Source organism: Python bivittatus, unplaced genomic scaffold (assembly GCF_059951505.1).
Source record: "Python bivittatus isolate LINGU-HERP-01145 unplaced genomic scaffold, Pbiv_v1 ctg000480_np1212, whole genome shotgun sequence".
NCBI classification, from domain to species: domain Eukaryota; kingdom Metazoa; phylum Chordata; class Lepidosauria; order Squamata; family Pythonidae; genus Python; species Python bivittatus.
This window is the reverse complement of record NW_028277075.1, coordinates 76887638-76904337: the sequence shown is the minus strand read 5'-3', so window position 1 is coordinate 76904337 and position 16700 is coordinate 76887638. Positions and strand designations below refer to the sequence as shown.

At 43.5% G+C, this 16700-nt stretch overlaps 1 protein-coding gene across 3 annotated transcripts in view; it reads left to right on the top strand.

The window, feature by feature from the left end:
- Window positions 1-16700, top strand: part of RUFY4 (RUN and FYVE domain containing 4) — a 40240-nt gene that overhangs the window by 5938 nt on the left and 17602 nt on the right. The window contains exons 2-6 of one of the 3 annotated variants that reach the window (XM_088146395.1): window positions 3639-4046; window positions 10493-10556; window positions 12037-12143; window positions 12860-12988; window positions 16274-16380. In XM_088146395.1, the coding sequence (XP_088002521.1) occupies window positions 10508-10556; window positions 12037-12143; window positions 12860-12988; window positions 16274-16380 (392 nt within the window). In that variant the 5' untranslated portion in view covers window positions 3639-4046; window positions 10493-10507. Of the gene's footprint in view, window positions 1-3638; window positions 4047-4929; window positions 5114-10492; window positions 10557-12036; window positions 12144-12857; window positions 12989-13346; window positions 13469-16273; window positions 16381-16700 lie in introns of those variants that run through there. The other 2 variants (XM_025176099.2, XM_007442934.4) reach the window with 2 other exon arrangements.

Below are 16700 nucleotides of genomic sequence, written 5' to 3'. Positions count from 1 at the left end.
CAGTTGCTAAGTGAAACCACAACCGTGCTTATGATCTTACTTCAGCTTTCCTTTGCTTTACAGACCTGCAAAGGTCATAAATGTGAGGCTTGGTCACAAAGTTACTTTTTCATCTGTTGTAACTGTTGTAACTGTGAATTGTCACTATATGAGGCAGCCACTAAATAAGGACTACTATTTTAGTAGTAAACGTGAGTAGATAAATGGGGACTCTCACTCTGGTAGGAGGAAAAATGCTGGTGGCACCTTGCAAAAGAAGTCAGGAGCAGTTGCTGGTAAGCGCGAAACTGTGCTCGCCCGAAAAGGACGCAAAGCAATGGAAACTCCGCCTCCTGCGCTCGCCAGCTGGGCTCTGCTCTAGGAAGGAGGGTCTGGCAAACCACTTCCAAAACACCTTGCCTTGAAAACTGCAAGGACTCGTCCAAGCAGTCACTTCAGAGTCGGTAACGACTGAGCGCAGATTAAATTTTTTAAAAAATGCTATTTTCTCAGTTCTCCTCTTCCATTTTGTAACTGTTTTTCAAATGTTTAAGGTCATGCTGTCTCAAAATCCATTTAGAAAAGGACTTTGTTTCATCTGTTGATTTCATTTTACTGGAAATTGCATAATTTCATAATTCCATGCATAGGTCTCATCCAGCCGCTCCATTTCTGAGCATACATTTTGTATATTACATATAATTCACTAGGTATGTTTATTTCCATCTCCTAAGTAGCAACCATGTTAGCCTGTTGCAACCCAAACAAAAATATCTGAGTGCAAAGGCACAAATTCAAATTTGCTTTAGAGAAAAATAAAATGTAACAGTCTCCAATTTTAAAAGGAAAGTTTATGAACTTTTTGAAATAAATAAGTACCGGGACAGGGATAGGTGACCTCACAAGCAAAGTGACAAGTGTGTCCAGACCAGCGTTTCTAATAGCTGCAAGATAGGCAGAAAGTCAACCAGTGAAGCACAAGCATTGCTAGTTAGAGGCATTATTATTCACGGACTAGTCCCATAAGGCTAGGGATATTAATATTGTAGCAAGTTTAAAAGATGAAGAGTGTGAACATGCCAATTTGCATATTAGTAAAACTTCCCACACCCCTGCCTCTCTGTGCTTCCTGTTTCTCACACAGTTGCCAAAGACTGAAAAGGCTTGGTCAAAGGAAAGGCGGCAGCTTTTCAGGGCTGTATGTAATCCAGTGCTCAGTGGATTCTTGTAATGCTCTGCAGTGGCTGCAAGGAACACTCACAGGATCATTCCACATACCATATTTGCATGTATGAGACTGGAGGCAACCCGATGCTTTGTAGCGGTTTTGCTTTCCAGCTCCAACCAGTGTGTGCTACAGCAACAGGGAGGATGGGAACTCAAGTCCAAAATATCTAGTGGGCATCAATTTGCAAATCCCACTGCATATCAAAAACATGTCCAAGTAGCCATCTAATACAGTAAAAGGTGAAAGCACCAAAGATGTTGCTTTGAGGCAAAGTTTTGTTGTGAAAGAGGTCTTGCTTCATTCATGGAATCAGATGTGAGATGACATGGTTTTCCATTAGCGATCTTCCTGAATTTTGGCACTGCTTCTATTGTTTATTTTTTCTTACTGAAAAAAAAATCCATTAAGGAGGAAAAGCCCACAGTGGCTGCTTGTTTATAGAGACAGAGAGAGAGATTTAGAAGCACCCTGAATTGATTGTTGAGGTGCTGAGGTCCATTGCAGCTCCTTCGTACTTTAACCCCACCTACAAAGAAATGTCTACAAGCCAACCCTCATATATTTCATGCACTGTATTCCTTAATAACCCTGTGAGGTAGGTTAGACTAAGAAATGATCAATAAGTCAGCATTACACAGTGGCTGTGTGGCAAGATGAACCTAACATGTTTTGTTCTTCATGCAACAGTTCAGCCCAAGGATGGGTAGCCCTTTTAGCCTAGAGTGTTGCACTGTTGCCTGTTTAGAGGGTAAGAGCTGCACTGCATGCGGTGTGCCACACACACAGATTGCCCTCCCCCCACCTTCCTTTCTAGAGATCTTGAGCACCTTTGCTGAGGAGAAGAGAGAAACAATAAAAGATTCTCACTTCCTCCCATTCACCAGATTGCCTGGTTCCCACTGCAGGAAATCAGCAATGTTATGTACTGGGTCACTGGGAGGGACTCATTACAAGCCCACCCAGGGATCCTGGTCACAACTGCTGGTTTTCTGCTGCCATGAACTTTCAGGCAATTAGCTGACTGGTGAGGAAAGTGGGCAAGGTTCTTCATAGTGCCCACATAGCTAAGTCCACCCACCCACCCCTATTCTAGTCTTTATATCATGTTGTGTGTGCCTTCGAGTCAATCCTGACTTCTGGCAACTGTCTGGCCAAGTCCCTACAGTTTTCTTGTCAAGATTTCAGAAGTGGTTTGCCCTTGCCCACTTCCTAGGGCTGAGAGAGAGGGACTGGCCCAAGGTCACCCAGCTGGCTTCGTGCCTAATGCAGGACTAGAACTCACCCTGGTTTCTAGCCTGATGCCTTAACCACTACACCAAACTGGCTCTCTTATACCACATTTACTTTTATAATATTCAGGCATATTAGAGGCATAGAGTACCTTCATAACATCCAAATCAGTCTTCAATGAATGTCCTTTTATTCTTACTGTCCAGAAGTTGATTAGAAAGATTTTTGTCCTCCTTTTTTCCCATTAGTTTTAAAGTAAATATGGGTTCCAGACTTTTTTTTTCCCCGTTAAGATACCCTATGTCCAGAAGGTGGTGCTGGTGCTGTACACACAAATAAATCACATTAATGCATTTTGCACGTGAGGGGGCACTTTAGATACCTGGTATATTTCAAGCTCTGTGCCTATTATGCCCAATTAAGGTATGCTAAAAAGGCATTATTTTGGACAAGACAATATTAGCTATTAAAAGTTGAGGTAATAACTTTTACAGAAATTCATACTACTGTATATATAAAGGCATTGGTATACTTGTAGTAATGTAAATGATTTGAGGCTTAACATTCCAGGGAACATTATCTGGCATGCTTTTTTCTAAGTTTCCTTTTTTACACTTGGAATCTATTTTTGAGCACAAAACATAATATAAACCATCATTTAGGAAATATGTACCTACAGAAGCATGTTTCTTTCCTAGTAACACATCAGTGAGATTAATAGGCTTTCTTCAGTATGTGTTTAGATCACATATGTTTAGCTCAAATTTAGTATATGCTCATATTCTGCTTATTTTCAACAGAACGGCTCTCAGATGTGTGCATAAGATTGCTTCTGGTGCAAAAAGAATTAGCTTTTCATTTCTAGGGAGAGTTTGACTGGGTTCACAAGCATGCAAACTATAGCAATGTAGTTGTTTGCTGTTGGGTAGTTTTGGTAGTAACCCATAATTTATTACTCTGTCCACCCAGCCATTTGTGGTTTATTAAATGAACAGTGGCTTGGCATGATGTGTGAACATCTGCTTCTGAGTTAGTTACGCTTACAGATTTTGAGCTTCGGAACTAGAATGTTCACACTTGTAGCAGAGGTAATGAAATAGTAAGTCTGTAACTGGGTGAAAATTGTATGTGTGTGTCTGTTATATACACATACACAGCACCTATTAGCCATTAAAAATCTACTGCAATTCTGTTATTTCAGGCGTGGCATCCAGAAGAGGAAGGTATGTTTCAGGCAGAAGTTTCGCAGTGGGAGCCTATCCTTCAAAACGAAGGGCAAGAGCTCTTCACGTCGCACAACAATCAAGCCCTTGTCGATGTGGAGGCGCCTTCCTTCGGCAAACCGGGACCCTCGTCTAAGGAGGCAGATACGGGCCCTCGCTCCACCGGCCTTGCTACCTCCTGTTCACACGCTCTTGGGCCGCGGCTCTCGGTTTCGCCCTTCCCCTCGGAGGAGGAAGATGTAGCGCTGCGCCTCCGGAGGAGGAAAGGGCACCCGACGCTCGAACCCGGAACGAGGTTTTCCGTCGAGAAACTTTCGGTTTGCGAGCGGAGATCCGGAGGTGGCAGAGGAGCCGCTGGGCCAAGAGCCTGAGGGGCAGGCATGGCGGTGAGTCTCGCAGCTCGACGCCCTTTGCATCCGTCCGGCGGACGGGCAGAGAGAGACGCTCCGCTCCGCTCTCTCTCGATCGCGCTCCAAAGTCCAGCGGCCAGCGCGCAACTCAACCCGCAGGATGTCCTTGTCAGTTTTCCGACCCCGCCCCGCCCCTCTCCTGCCCCACCAGGAGGCGAGGTGGCCCGGCTTGCGAGGAAACCGACCGAGATCATCTTCCAGCCGGCTGGTCCCCACCCGGGGTTGAATTTCCATTAAGTGTCTCGAGGTGCAGGAAGGTTCCCACAGGGTTAAGTGCTTTCCCTCACAGGAACTGGTGTACCACTCCCCCACAGATAAAAAGGGAGGAAAAAGGAAGGGTTGTATCTTCCTTCACATACGCAGAGGGCAAGGGCTGCAGTGGTCCCTGTCTCCCTTCCCTTTATCTGCAAGGCAGCTTTTTAAGGATTAAATTCATTTTAATCCATGTTGCATTTCATTCAGGAACTGAACCCAGCCTTCCCAAAGCACTATCAGGAAGCCTAGTTGTTCATAGTATCTTTGGAAAGAGCTGGCAATCACAGCGGCCCTAGTTTTGGTTTTGCCCCCAAGGTATACTGAATCCACTTTTTTCCATACTGCACAATGCCCACCAAGTCACAATGCAGAAAATAGCAAAGAGAGTCCAAATGATGCCACCTAAAAGGGTTAGACTATATTAGTGCCCCCTTTTCTGGAATCCAGGGAGATTCCAACATCACATTTTCCCTTTTGGTAAGGAGTGACTTCCACTGGAAAGAGGAAACTGCTCTTGTCTGACTGTCCAGAGGTCAGGCACTGGAGCTGGTTTTTCCAGTGCTCGGCTGAGATCCAGCCTCTCAAGTCAGGTATGTGCAGACTGGAGTGCTCAGAGACTGGGGGAAATGCCAGGACCAGCAGCTGCCCTTGGGCTGTGTGAAAGAAGTCACTGTAAGCATGTAACTCTCTCTATTAGGGTGGTTGAAAACTGCCCACAGGCATGACAACTAATCCTCAGACTTCATGGAGTCTACATTTGGACTTGCTTATAGGAAAACATCTGAAAGGTATCTATGGTGCAATGTATAGGACTGAGAAATCCAGACATTCTGCCTAGTGCAGGTTTGAGAGGCACAGGGCCAAGGGTGGGGAGGGAGAGAGGGCCATTCAGCCTGGACCTTAAGCTCAGAGGTGGCTCAAATTTAGACATGTGCATTTAAAAAAAAAAAACACCAGCATTTAAATCATGTTTATGCTTTTTGGATGTCTTATTTTGTGTCAGTGGGTCATCATTTGTTGTTCTAACCATGAGCCACAAAAGCTGGAAGTTGCCAAAGCCTGTCTTGAACTCTCAGAAGGCCTGAAGTGGTTTGTAAATGTTCCTTGAATAGGCCACAGATGCAGGGCACTTTGATTGTGGCCAAAGACCTTTTCAATTGGTAGGCAAATGTAAGAGAAGGCAGGCTTGGTCACTGGGATATTTTGTGCAGTTCCCAGTGTGGCTAGAAAGTATCTGAAAAAAAGCTTTAATAAGAAAAGCTGCAAGAAAGCTGAAGGGGAATGAAGCAAGTTGATTTTGTGATGGTTGTTTCTGTTTTCTAGTGCAATGCTTGCCCAAATTGGGGAGGGGTGTTTGTTTGCCTCCCCCTTCAGAAGAACTCAGCAGGATGGAAAATAGGGTGGGGATAAGGAAATACATGAAGGTACAGAGGTATGGATTGCCCAGAAGTATGGATGGCACAGAGGCTCAGACAGAAAAGCCCTTTGAGGTTGAGGGTGGATAATGAGAAACTAGTTGAGGAAGAAGTTCTACTGCCTCCTGAGTTCACATCAGCTGGGACAGAAGGGAGCTACCTAACCACTGGAAGAAAAGTATGTTATTTCCAAGGCTGGTATATTTACCATCTCTTTTTGAAAATTATTAGGGTAACAGGGAAGGCTTGGGCTCTTAGGAATCCAAAACCTCCTTTAATTGACTCCTAAACTCAGGTAAGCTAAGCAGGATCAGACCTGATTAGGACTTGGATGGGAGACCTCCAGGAAGCACTAGGACTGTGGGCTAGACTGAGAAGTTGAAAAACCTTCCCAGAAGATAATGGCAAACCACGTCAGCACTGTTGCCAAGAAAACTACATACTGTAGATCTATCTGTGAAGTCCCCAGGAACTGAGCTCATTGTAGAGGAGACTCCCTTCCCACTGTCCAGGGACTACTGCCAGGAGAAGTGGTGGTGGCAGAAGTTTCCATCACCACAATATGGCTGCCTCCAAGGTTGATCTCTTATTTGCAAATCACCCTGTCCATGGAGAAGGAGGTCTGCACTGCCTGATGATCCCTGCAAGAGGACTGTCCATCTGAATCCATCAGGCAGCAAAACTTCTTGGGTTATCACTTCTTGGGTTAGTGTCAGGCCCAGCCCAAGAACAACAGGAAAACAGTCCAACCAAGTTCAGATCCTTTATTGCTTATACCATACAGACAGAATCTTGCCAGACTAAATCTGTAGTGGGTATACCTTGGGAGATTCTAGGGAGTGGCTATTCTAAATGTCTTACACTTCCCATGCTCCAGCTCTGGACTGTGTTGTCTCTTGTCCCTCTGCCCTTTTTGGAATGCACCCCCTCCTTCCTGAGAACCTTGCTCTCTTCTGCAGTCACCACAGTTAGCACCTAGAACAGCAATTGAAGGAGCAGCAGGAGAACTAACTAGCTAACTGCCTGCCTGCCTGCCTTTTCAGCCTCTTGGCTTCCTTCTTGTGAGCTGGGAAGAAAAGACCCGGGGGGGGGGGGGAATGCATGATTTCAGAAGACAGCTGTTGTGAAACACTCAGCCTAACAAATGTTGGCCATGTGAGATTATTTATATTAGTTCCTTGTATGTTCTAGGGAAGGAAAGATTGCTTAGCATTTTCAGTATTTTCTGGGTAGAAAAAAAAGTTTTTCTCTTATCAGGATTAGTAATCACTGAGAGTCAGTAATCTGCAAACTGTTATGAGCACATGAAGAAAGATTCAGCTACCCTTTCTTAATATAGAAGATTATATATTGTGTATTAGATTCCGACTCAACCTATTTTTATACTGATGTTTTTAAAATGAGTGTATTCATGTCTGTGCAGCCATCAAGATACGTGACTCCCAGAATAAGGAATCCCTAGCTGTAAATATTTAAATACATTAATAAAAAAAAATTCCCCTCTCACCCCTATGGGTGGTGTGTGTCTTCCTCAATCTGGGGTCCTCTACCAGAGGCCTGGGAGTTTGAGGGTTCTGCGCAGTATCTCAGCTGTTCCTAGCACTGCACTCTTCTGGACAGAGAGCTCGGATGTTGTTCCTGGAGCCACTCTTCCAGCTTAGGAGTCACAGCCTTGAGTGCTCCTACCACCACTGGGACCACTTTGGCCTTTACTTTCCACATCCTCTCTAGTTCTTCCTTCAGGCCCTGGTACTTCTCCAGCTTCTCATGCTCCTTCTTCAGTGTCACTTGGCACTGCTACATCTATTACCACTGCTGTCTTCTGGTCTTTGTCTACTACCACGATATCTGATTGATGGACCAGTACCTGCCTGACCGTCTGGATCTGGAAGTCCCACAGGATCTTAGCCCTATTATTCTCCACGACCTTCTGTGGAATCTCCCATCTGGACTTGCGGGGGGGCTAGCCCATACACTATGCAGACGTTCCTGTACACAATGCCAGCTACTTGGTCATGCCATTCAGTGTATGCTGTTCCTGGCTGCATCTTACACCCTGCCACAATGTGTTGGACTGTCTCTGAGGCCTCTGCACAATCTGCCCCTTGGGTCCTGTCTAGCGTGGTAGACCCCTGCTTCTATGGATCTGGTGCTTAGTGCCTGTTCTTGTGCTGCTATGATCAGTGCCTCAGTGCTGTCTTCTAGTCCAGCCCTTTCCAGCCACTGATAGGATTTCTCAATGTCAGCCACCTCAGCTATCTGTTGATGGTACATCCCATGCAGGGGCTTGTCTTGTCATGGTACTTCCTCCACTTGAACTTCCTCCCGTGTCTGCTGCTGCCTCAGGCATTATCTCAGCAGCTGATCTTTGGGTGCCATCTTACTGATGTACTCCTGGATGCTCCGGGTTTTGTCCAGGACAGTGGCTTTGACACTCATCAGACCCCGCCTGCCCTCTTTGCAGCTGGTGTACAGTCTCTGGGTGTTGGACTTGGGGTGGAAACCTCCGTACATGGTCCTCCTTTGGCCAGCTCACTATACCAGCAGGGTATCTGATGACTGGCAGGGCATACATGTTGATGGCATGGATCTTGTTCTTCCTGAGCTGGATCTTCAGGACCAACGTCCTCACTGTAGATCCGTGTCAGGTGGATCAGTGAGTCAACTGAGGTCTCGTTCACTCTTAGCATACAACTTGATGTCATCCATGTAGACAAGGTGGCTGATGGTGATTCCACTCTTGAACCTGTACCCATATCCAGTCCTTGTGATTATTTGGCTGAGGGACTTTAAGCCTATGCAGAACAGCAGCGGGGACAGTGCATCACCTTGGTGTATGCCGCACTTGATGGCCACTTGTGCGAGCTGACTTGAGTTGACTTCCAGTGTTGTCTTCCACAGTCCCACTGAGTTCTTGAGGAAGGTCCTTAGCGTCCTGTTGACTTTGTATAGTGTCAGACATTCACAGATCCATGTGTGTGGCATTGAGTCATAGGCTTTCATGTCCAGTCATGTCCAGGCTGTGCTCAGATTGGTCTGCCTAGACCTTGAGTCTCGGGCGACTGCTCTGTCTATGAGCAACTGGTGTTTTGAGCCTCTGGTGTTGTTCCCAATGTCTTTCTGAGCTGTGTTTATGTACTGGCCCATATGGTCTTGTAGCTTGGCAGCTAGGATGCCTGATAGAACTTTCCATGTTGTGGGGAAGCAGGTTATTGGATGGTGCTGTTCCCTTGTGAGGGTCTTTCATGATCAGCACTGTCCTTCCTTGTGTTAGCCAGTCTGGGTGGGAGCCTGCTGCTAGCGGCTGGCTCATCTGTGCTGCTAGGTGTTCATGCACTGCTGTTAGTTTCTTTAGCCAGTAGGTGTGGATCATGTCCGGGCCAGGTGCTATCCAGCTCTTCATGTTCTTGACCCGCTGTTGGATGTCGGCTACTGTGATGGTGACTGGTTCCTGTTCTGGGAGATTGCTGTGGTCTGCTTATGTGTCTTTTCTTTCTCCCATATGTTCTTCCAGTATTGTTCAGTTTCTGCTGCTGGTGGCTCTGCTGTTACTGTGTGGTTGCACTGCAGTTGGGAGTACACTTTGGATGGTTCTTTGGAGAAGAGGGCATTTATTTTCCTGGCCTCTGCTTCTCTAGTGTATTGCCTTAGCCTGGCAGCCAGTGCTGTGAGCCTTTGTTTAGCAGTCTCTAGGGCTTCAGATGGAGTCAGGCCCATATATTTTTTTCAGTAGCCGAGTCTTATCCTTAATCTCCACACCCTTCTGTAGTTCCACCAGCTGACTGACTTTTCTCTGGGTTGCCTTGATCTTAGCCTCCAACCTCATTTTCCAGCCAGGGGGTTAGGGATGTACTGCTGATCTTCTTGATTGTGTATTCAAGCATTTCCAGGATTATAGCGGCTGTAGTGTATACCAGTTCATTGGTCTGAGTTATGGTGGCAGTAAGGATTGTTGTGAGGGCTCTATTGGCATCTTCTAGCATACTATGCAATGGAAGTCCACTGAGCCTTGGTAATCAGTCTCTAATAAGATCAGATTATCCATGATCTTATGCCTCCTATCAGCTGCTGTACTCTGTAATGGAAGGGGTGGCAGTGATATTCCAGCTTCAGGTGTTGGCTGCACATCCAGTTGTTCTTCCAGGTCTGCTTGGGTCCGGGTTGTAATGTGTCTATCTCAAGTTGTGAGAGCAGCTCCCTCTTCACTATGTTGAAGTGCTGGGTAACTAGTTGTTTCTCACTTAGTGTGGATGTAGGTCTTCTGTCTATCCATAGTTCCCTCATACATTTCATATATCCCCTCTCATTAGGTCTGCTGTTGTACTAGCATTCCATCAATTCCAAGTTCTCTTGTCTCGTCCATGTATGGTTTGTTCCAGTAGCCCACTTATCATCAGTTTGTCCTGGTTCCCCAACATCTGACGTGGACCTGACATCTGAGCCAGCATGACTCTCTTTGTACCTGTCACTTTTATATTTGAGGTAGGCAGGTGAAACATTAGGGGGTCTTTGCCCAAGGACCCCTACTGGTAAGGTAGGTACCAGCCAGGATTTGAACCCTGATCTCCTGTGTCAAAGGCAGTTCTAACTACTATGTTATCCAGCTGCTATTGTTATTAGATAACAATGCATATTTATATAACTAATATTTTTTATGACACCCAAATCTGCTTCCGGAAATAGCTTTGCTATTCTCCCAGACTGTAGGGCCAGCCCTGAAATTCCTTAATTAATAGCTGTTTCCTTCTGAAGGGACTGTGATGTGGAATGATGGCTACTGACAGAGAGCTGCTTCATGTGATCAAGGAATTAAAGTGTAAGTAAGGGGGGTATATGTGGCTGCTCTCTTCACTGTATGCATTACTAAAATGATGGGCATTATCTGGGATCTGCTTTGAGGTGGGGCATATTTCTCACATATCCCCTGGACTGGCATTCTTTTATACAGTATTATGTATATTTTCATACCTGGTGTCTGGACAAAGCACAGTTGATGGCTATGGGATAGGCAGTTCTGCTGACTTTTCCCCTTAGGAGGACCTCTTAGAACCCAGACAGAATTAGAAATAATGGCCAGATCCTAGCTACAGAGAGTGGCCTGTTAAGATTGGAGCTGTTTTTGTGGTTTTGCTCTCTGGGAGATTAACATCATCTCTGGGCAAATCTCTGGCTAGAAAGAACTGGCCACAAAACCACAAACCAGAGGCTATCTTGCCACAGGCTAGAAAAGAAACCACTCAAAATGGGATAATTTACCCAACGGAATCATGTGCGCACGTCAGAGTTTAGCATGAGCTTATGCTGGCATCAGTTATGCTTTTGTGGCAAACCCCATGTGTCCTCACTGCATTTATTTGGTTAGAGTTGTCCACCATATGCCTTCCTACAACTTGCAAGACATCTGCGAGAATACAAGGCAGATTATTCTAAGCCATACTCGCTGCATCTACAGTACCTACTGGGGATGCCCGTAAACTGAAGAAATTGTTCAGATTTTTCTCTGATCCAAGACTGTGCACATAGGAGGTTAGGTGTGTTTGACTGTAGGCACAGACACTGTCATACTCAGGCCTTGAACAGATTGGCATTAGGGATGGGATCACTGGGTGAGATCCTAACCCAGACTCAGATGGGTTCTTTGCCAAACACAGTAACAGGGCTGGAGTATTCAATAAAATGAAATCAGGGTGAATTTGGATTGTTAGATGTTCAACAGTAAAAAGTACAGACCCACCCAGTCCTCCCAGTCAATTTATCCTGTGTGGAGGAAGTGGTACACCTGAAAGCTGAGCTTTCTGGATAAAGGTATACATAATAAAACAATGAGTAGAATGGCCCATCAATTAACACATTTTACTCTATGAGTCAAGCTGCCTTCTACTGACTGATTGATTGCCTCTCTGCCCAGAACAGATCAAACTGTTTAAAAAAAATCTATTCCTTTGCTTTGGCCAAGGAGGGAGGTGATGGCATGAATAACCTTGCTGGGCTGAATGAGCTATTCTTTTATGCTCTTTCCATCCTCCTCCTTTCTGCACATGAACACTCATGTGTGCACCCTTTAAGAATGTTTTGTGGGAGTTGACTTCTCTTTTTGTTTGACTATGGGTCCTTCTATGGGGTCTTCCCAGATATATCTTCCCCCTTATTCCTCATTCTGACATTTGGGCTACAATGGGTATGTTTGACACACTCTCTTCACCTGATTTTAACTTTAGGAGGAGAAATGCTACAGCAGGACTCAAATGTTTTATGAATTGGGATATGACCACTCCAGTTCCCTCTTTTCCCCCTAGATACCCTGATTGACTTAAACAAAAACTACCGTGAGCGGGGTCTTCCCGTGACAGATGGTAGCCAGGAACTGCAACCCTTCTGTGCCCAGCTGGAATTTCTGCTGCAGGTATGAGGCTCCCGATCTCCTCATCAACTGTAGGCCTTTGCTTGACAAGAGGGTAAATCTTGGGCTCCTGGAGGTGATTGCAGGGGTTGCTCCAGTTTTAAAAGCCCTCTGCTAGGGCTTAGTTCAGTTCTCTGGCAACGGGATCTGCTCCTCTTGAAGCAGGGGGAGAGTAAGAGGGAGGGGAAAGAGGTGTAAGAAAGAGAGAGAGAGAGAAGAATAGTCCTGCCAAATTCTGGCTCTGTTCCTGCTCATTCCAGGCACTGGTAGCCATTGCTACTGGCAATCCTCATAGATAACCCCAAAGGAATACTGTATAGCCCCCAACTGAAGAATGGTTTTCTACTCCTGGATTATAGAGTACATCATGAGAGTTACAATTTTAGTGGGTCTAGCTACTAATTTTGTAACACGATGCACGCCCAGCTCCTGAGGTTGCTCCTTACTCCATAGGCAAAATCCCATCTTTGTGTTGCCCTCAGAATTTTATCTTTTGCTTTGCGAAGAGGAGTAGAGTTATTTTTCCCCAGCATTTCTATCTGAACCTCCAATATGTTTATAGTATTCCCTAAAACATACTTATTTAGAAAATCTGTAACCCATTATTCTTCATTTCTGTCACCAGTTAACTTATAATCAGCTACTGAATCATTTATCATAGCATCAGTGAAGGACCCATCAGCATTAATACTATTATTTTCCCCTCCTCCATATTCTAGTATGATTTGAAAGAGAAGAAAAACCTCTTTGGACAGAAAAAGGATTACTGGGATTTTCTGAGCCGAAACCTGACCAGGCTATACAATGACCCACATGCAGGGGTTCAACATGTCACCTCCTTGGACAAAGTAAGATTAGTTTATATTTTATCTGAGCTTATTGTGGAATATGGGGCAGTCTAGGGTGGTGAGAACAAATTGACTGTGCTACATTTCTCTGTGCCCTGGGAAGACATAGAGGAGGTGTGGGAAATTCTCCACATCTGGAATGCTCCAGATGTTGCTGAGTTACAATTTCTAATAACTTAGCTAGCAGGGCTAACGATGGAGGATCTTTCATCACTGGCCCTGCTAGCTGGGCTGCTGAGTAGTAATTCAGCAACACCTGGAAGTCACCCACCTTGGCTTAAACAACCAACCATTCTAGAAGCAAGACATTAAGATGGCGTTCAGGAAGGTGACAGTAAATGCTGTTATGTTTCTACAGTTCTACTTCAGCCTGGTGCCTTCCAGATATGATATGCTACAAATCTAGCATGCTGGATGGGGATGCTGGGAACTGTAGTCCAATTCATCTATCTGGAGGTTGTTAGGTTTGGGAAGACTGAGGTAATGAATTCTATCATTTTTAAAAAATCTTGGAAGGGCATATCATAAGAAACTCTCAACATCTTACAAAAGGAAGTGTAGTTACTATAGCAATCTGGTTAGTCAAAACTATTTGCCAAAAATATTCTCCAAGTTTAGATCTTCACATTTATCTCTTTCTATAGCTCCATTAAGCTTTTAAAGATCTATCCAGATCCATATTGTCCTTTTTTTATTTTTAAAGTCTAGAACCAAGATAGTCTCAGTGCAATTTCCTTAATTTGAACATATTTCTTCATCCCTTCTAGCTCCATTTCAGCTTTCCATGACAAGAGCATTCTGTTATTCAACACATCATGTACATATAAAAAAATAAACTGCCACGGCTTGTTCTAACCATGGTTTGTTGAACAGCCCCTTTAGCCTACTTCACTAGTAATTCTGAGTCATGAACTAAAGTTTAGAAAACTGCAACAATTGGGTTTGCACATTGTGGTAACAAAACTGAATATACTACATTATCTCTTAGGACAGTGTATAAATTTGGGATTTTATTGAATAAAGTTACTGAATAGATCTACCTCCCTTGTTGACAACCTGTATATGTACAGGAGTTCATACTGTATTTCTTCCAAAAAATGTTCTTTTCCACTGAAATAATGAAATGATGTCCCAGAATTGTGCTCTGTGTTTTAAATAGGAATTAGACTTTGTGTTTGACAAAGGGATCCTGATAAGAAATGGGCCTGATGTTCCCATGGTAACATCCATGATAGAAATGCTTCAAAGAGCCACGGTATCTAATATTTTTAAAGAAGAATCTTTTTCACTTTAATTTCTTCCTTTAAGAAGAAAATATTTTGAGATTTTGTCACCTAACAATTATAGTACAGGTAGGTAATGATTCGTGCGAGTTCAAATAATGCAGTATTTGACTTAGTGCGAATTGTAAATTGATACCGGGTCGTGTTTAATGTGACCCAAAATGCAGTTAACACGAGGCGAGTGCATGCTCATTTCAGACTAGCACACGCGCAGTTGCACTTGGGATTTTAGACGCTATTGATCTTCATGTATGCAAAATGGAGAAAAGGAAGATTCCATCAGAGGAAAGCAGTACAAGTTTAAAAAAGAAGAGGCTTGTTATTACATTAGAGCCAAAATTGAACATGGTCATATCAATGCTCAAATATTGTTGTAAGACTTGATCTCTCTTGAATTCGTCTTTGTCCCATTGGATAGGCTTCTCGAGGCTTTAACAAGCTTCTTTGTAAATCCAATAAAAAGACATTATCCAGGTCATCTCTTGGTTTATCATTTGCAATTCCCATTTAATTTTTAAAATTTCAGCCAGCTTCTTTTGTATATCCAGTAAAGAGTCCTTATCTGGGTCATTTTCTTGGCCTGTCACTTGTATTTCCACTTTAAATACCTTCTCTGTCTTGTAATCCGCACTTTTTTTTTATCGAATATTTCTGATTCCACTATTTCTGCATCGAGCAATATTTGTTTCAAATCTGTCATTCCTTCATTAATATCCTTTAAACACACAGAAGCAGACATCATTACTGATATTGCTGATATTGTGGCTACTAATTTCTCGCCCCATTCTTCAAAGATCTCCTTTAATATTTCAAATGTTATAGTGTTTTGTGTCATTTTGTAAATCCCAATCTTAATCAAAACCAAAGACAGTTTTTTTTCTTTTTGCCTGGAATCTTTAGTCCCCTCTAGTGTCCAATTTAAATTATAAGGTCTCTAATCTCTGTTATGACTTACAATAGACAAAATAATTCTGGTTTCCATAAAAAGCTGCTTATTTTATATAGTTAGTTCCAAAATCTTATAGTAAAAGTTTCAATATTCCAAATTTGTCTGGACCCTTAATTTGTTTTATAGTTTTCTTGGTTCAAAATCTTCTTTTGCTTTTTGCCATTTATTTCAAATTCTTTCAGTTCTTAAATGTATAGTTAGTTTTTCTTTTGTTCAGAAATGAAGATAGACTCACCAGGTCGCTTTTCAAACTTGTCATTCCAAAGATCTCTAATAGCTTTAAGACAGTTAGATAAGCAATTTCCAAAATGATTAGAAGCGAGGTTAGCAAACTGAGTGTCCTTTAAAAGATTCCCTCATGGTTGTGAGCTTGATGGTTAACCCCTTCATCTCCTGCCACTCAAACCTAATTTGTTTGGTTGCACTTTTTTTCTTTATACAAGTAGTCCTCACTTAACAACTGCAGTCGGGACCAGCAACTCTGTCACTAAACGGTGTGGTCATTAAGTGAAACATCACATGACCACAACTTGTGACTTCCTGCTAGCTTCCCCTTTGACTTCATTTGTTGGAAGTCAGCTGTGAAGGTTGCAAATCGTGATTGTGTGACTATCATAGAGGACCAATTGTAAACCTACTTTTTCAGTACCATCTTAAGTTTGAATGGTCACTAAACAGGGCAGTCATTCACCAAGGACTACCTGTATATAGCACAAGAGTGCTATTATGTTTAGAATCTTTCAGTCGTAGTTCTATAGCAAGGTAACACAGTTCCCAAGGAAACTTGGTGATAGTTTATTCTTTTATTCAGACTGTGGTGAAGAGTATCAATATGGATTGGTTTGCACCAAGACTAGGACATTGGCACAATGGATCACTGCAGTGGAAGCAAGTGGGGAAGACAAATTACAGGGAACTTAGAAGAAGTTGTAAGCCAAGGTGGATAGCCTAGAGAGAGTATATAAACAAATATTTTTTAGCAAATAGGGTAATTTAAGGAGTTCTTTACTACTTTGGCCTGTACATCGGAATATACACTTGTTTACTTGACAGCTGAAAACCGCTGTGGGGAAAGGCCGTGCTTTCATCCGCTATTGCCTGGTCCATCAACAATTAGCTGAGACCTTGCAGCTCTGCTTCATGGAACCAGAAGTCACCAGGTAAGAGCCCTTCCTTGCAAGTATTCAGCACCAGTTTGAAAGCAGCTTGATGTTTGTGTTCGCATCATATCAACTGTATCAGAGAGTTGAGCTGATTTATTTCTGGTTCAGCTACAGTGCCGGGAAAGCTACTGTGAAACTGGAGTTTCTGTGTGTTTCCATATTGGTGAGAACTCTTCCTTCACCTGTTCTCCAGATTCATGAGCTTTAGGACCTATAAGAAAATGCTAGTGCAATGATTTTACAAGACCCCTTCATAAACCCCCTTCCATAAAATTAAAGAAAAAGATTAAAAGCTGTGAAATTGACAAGAATTAACA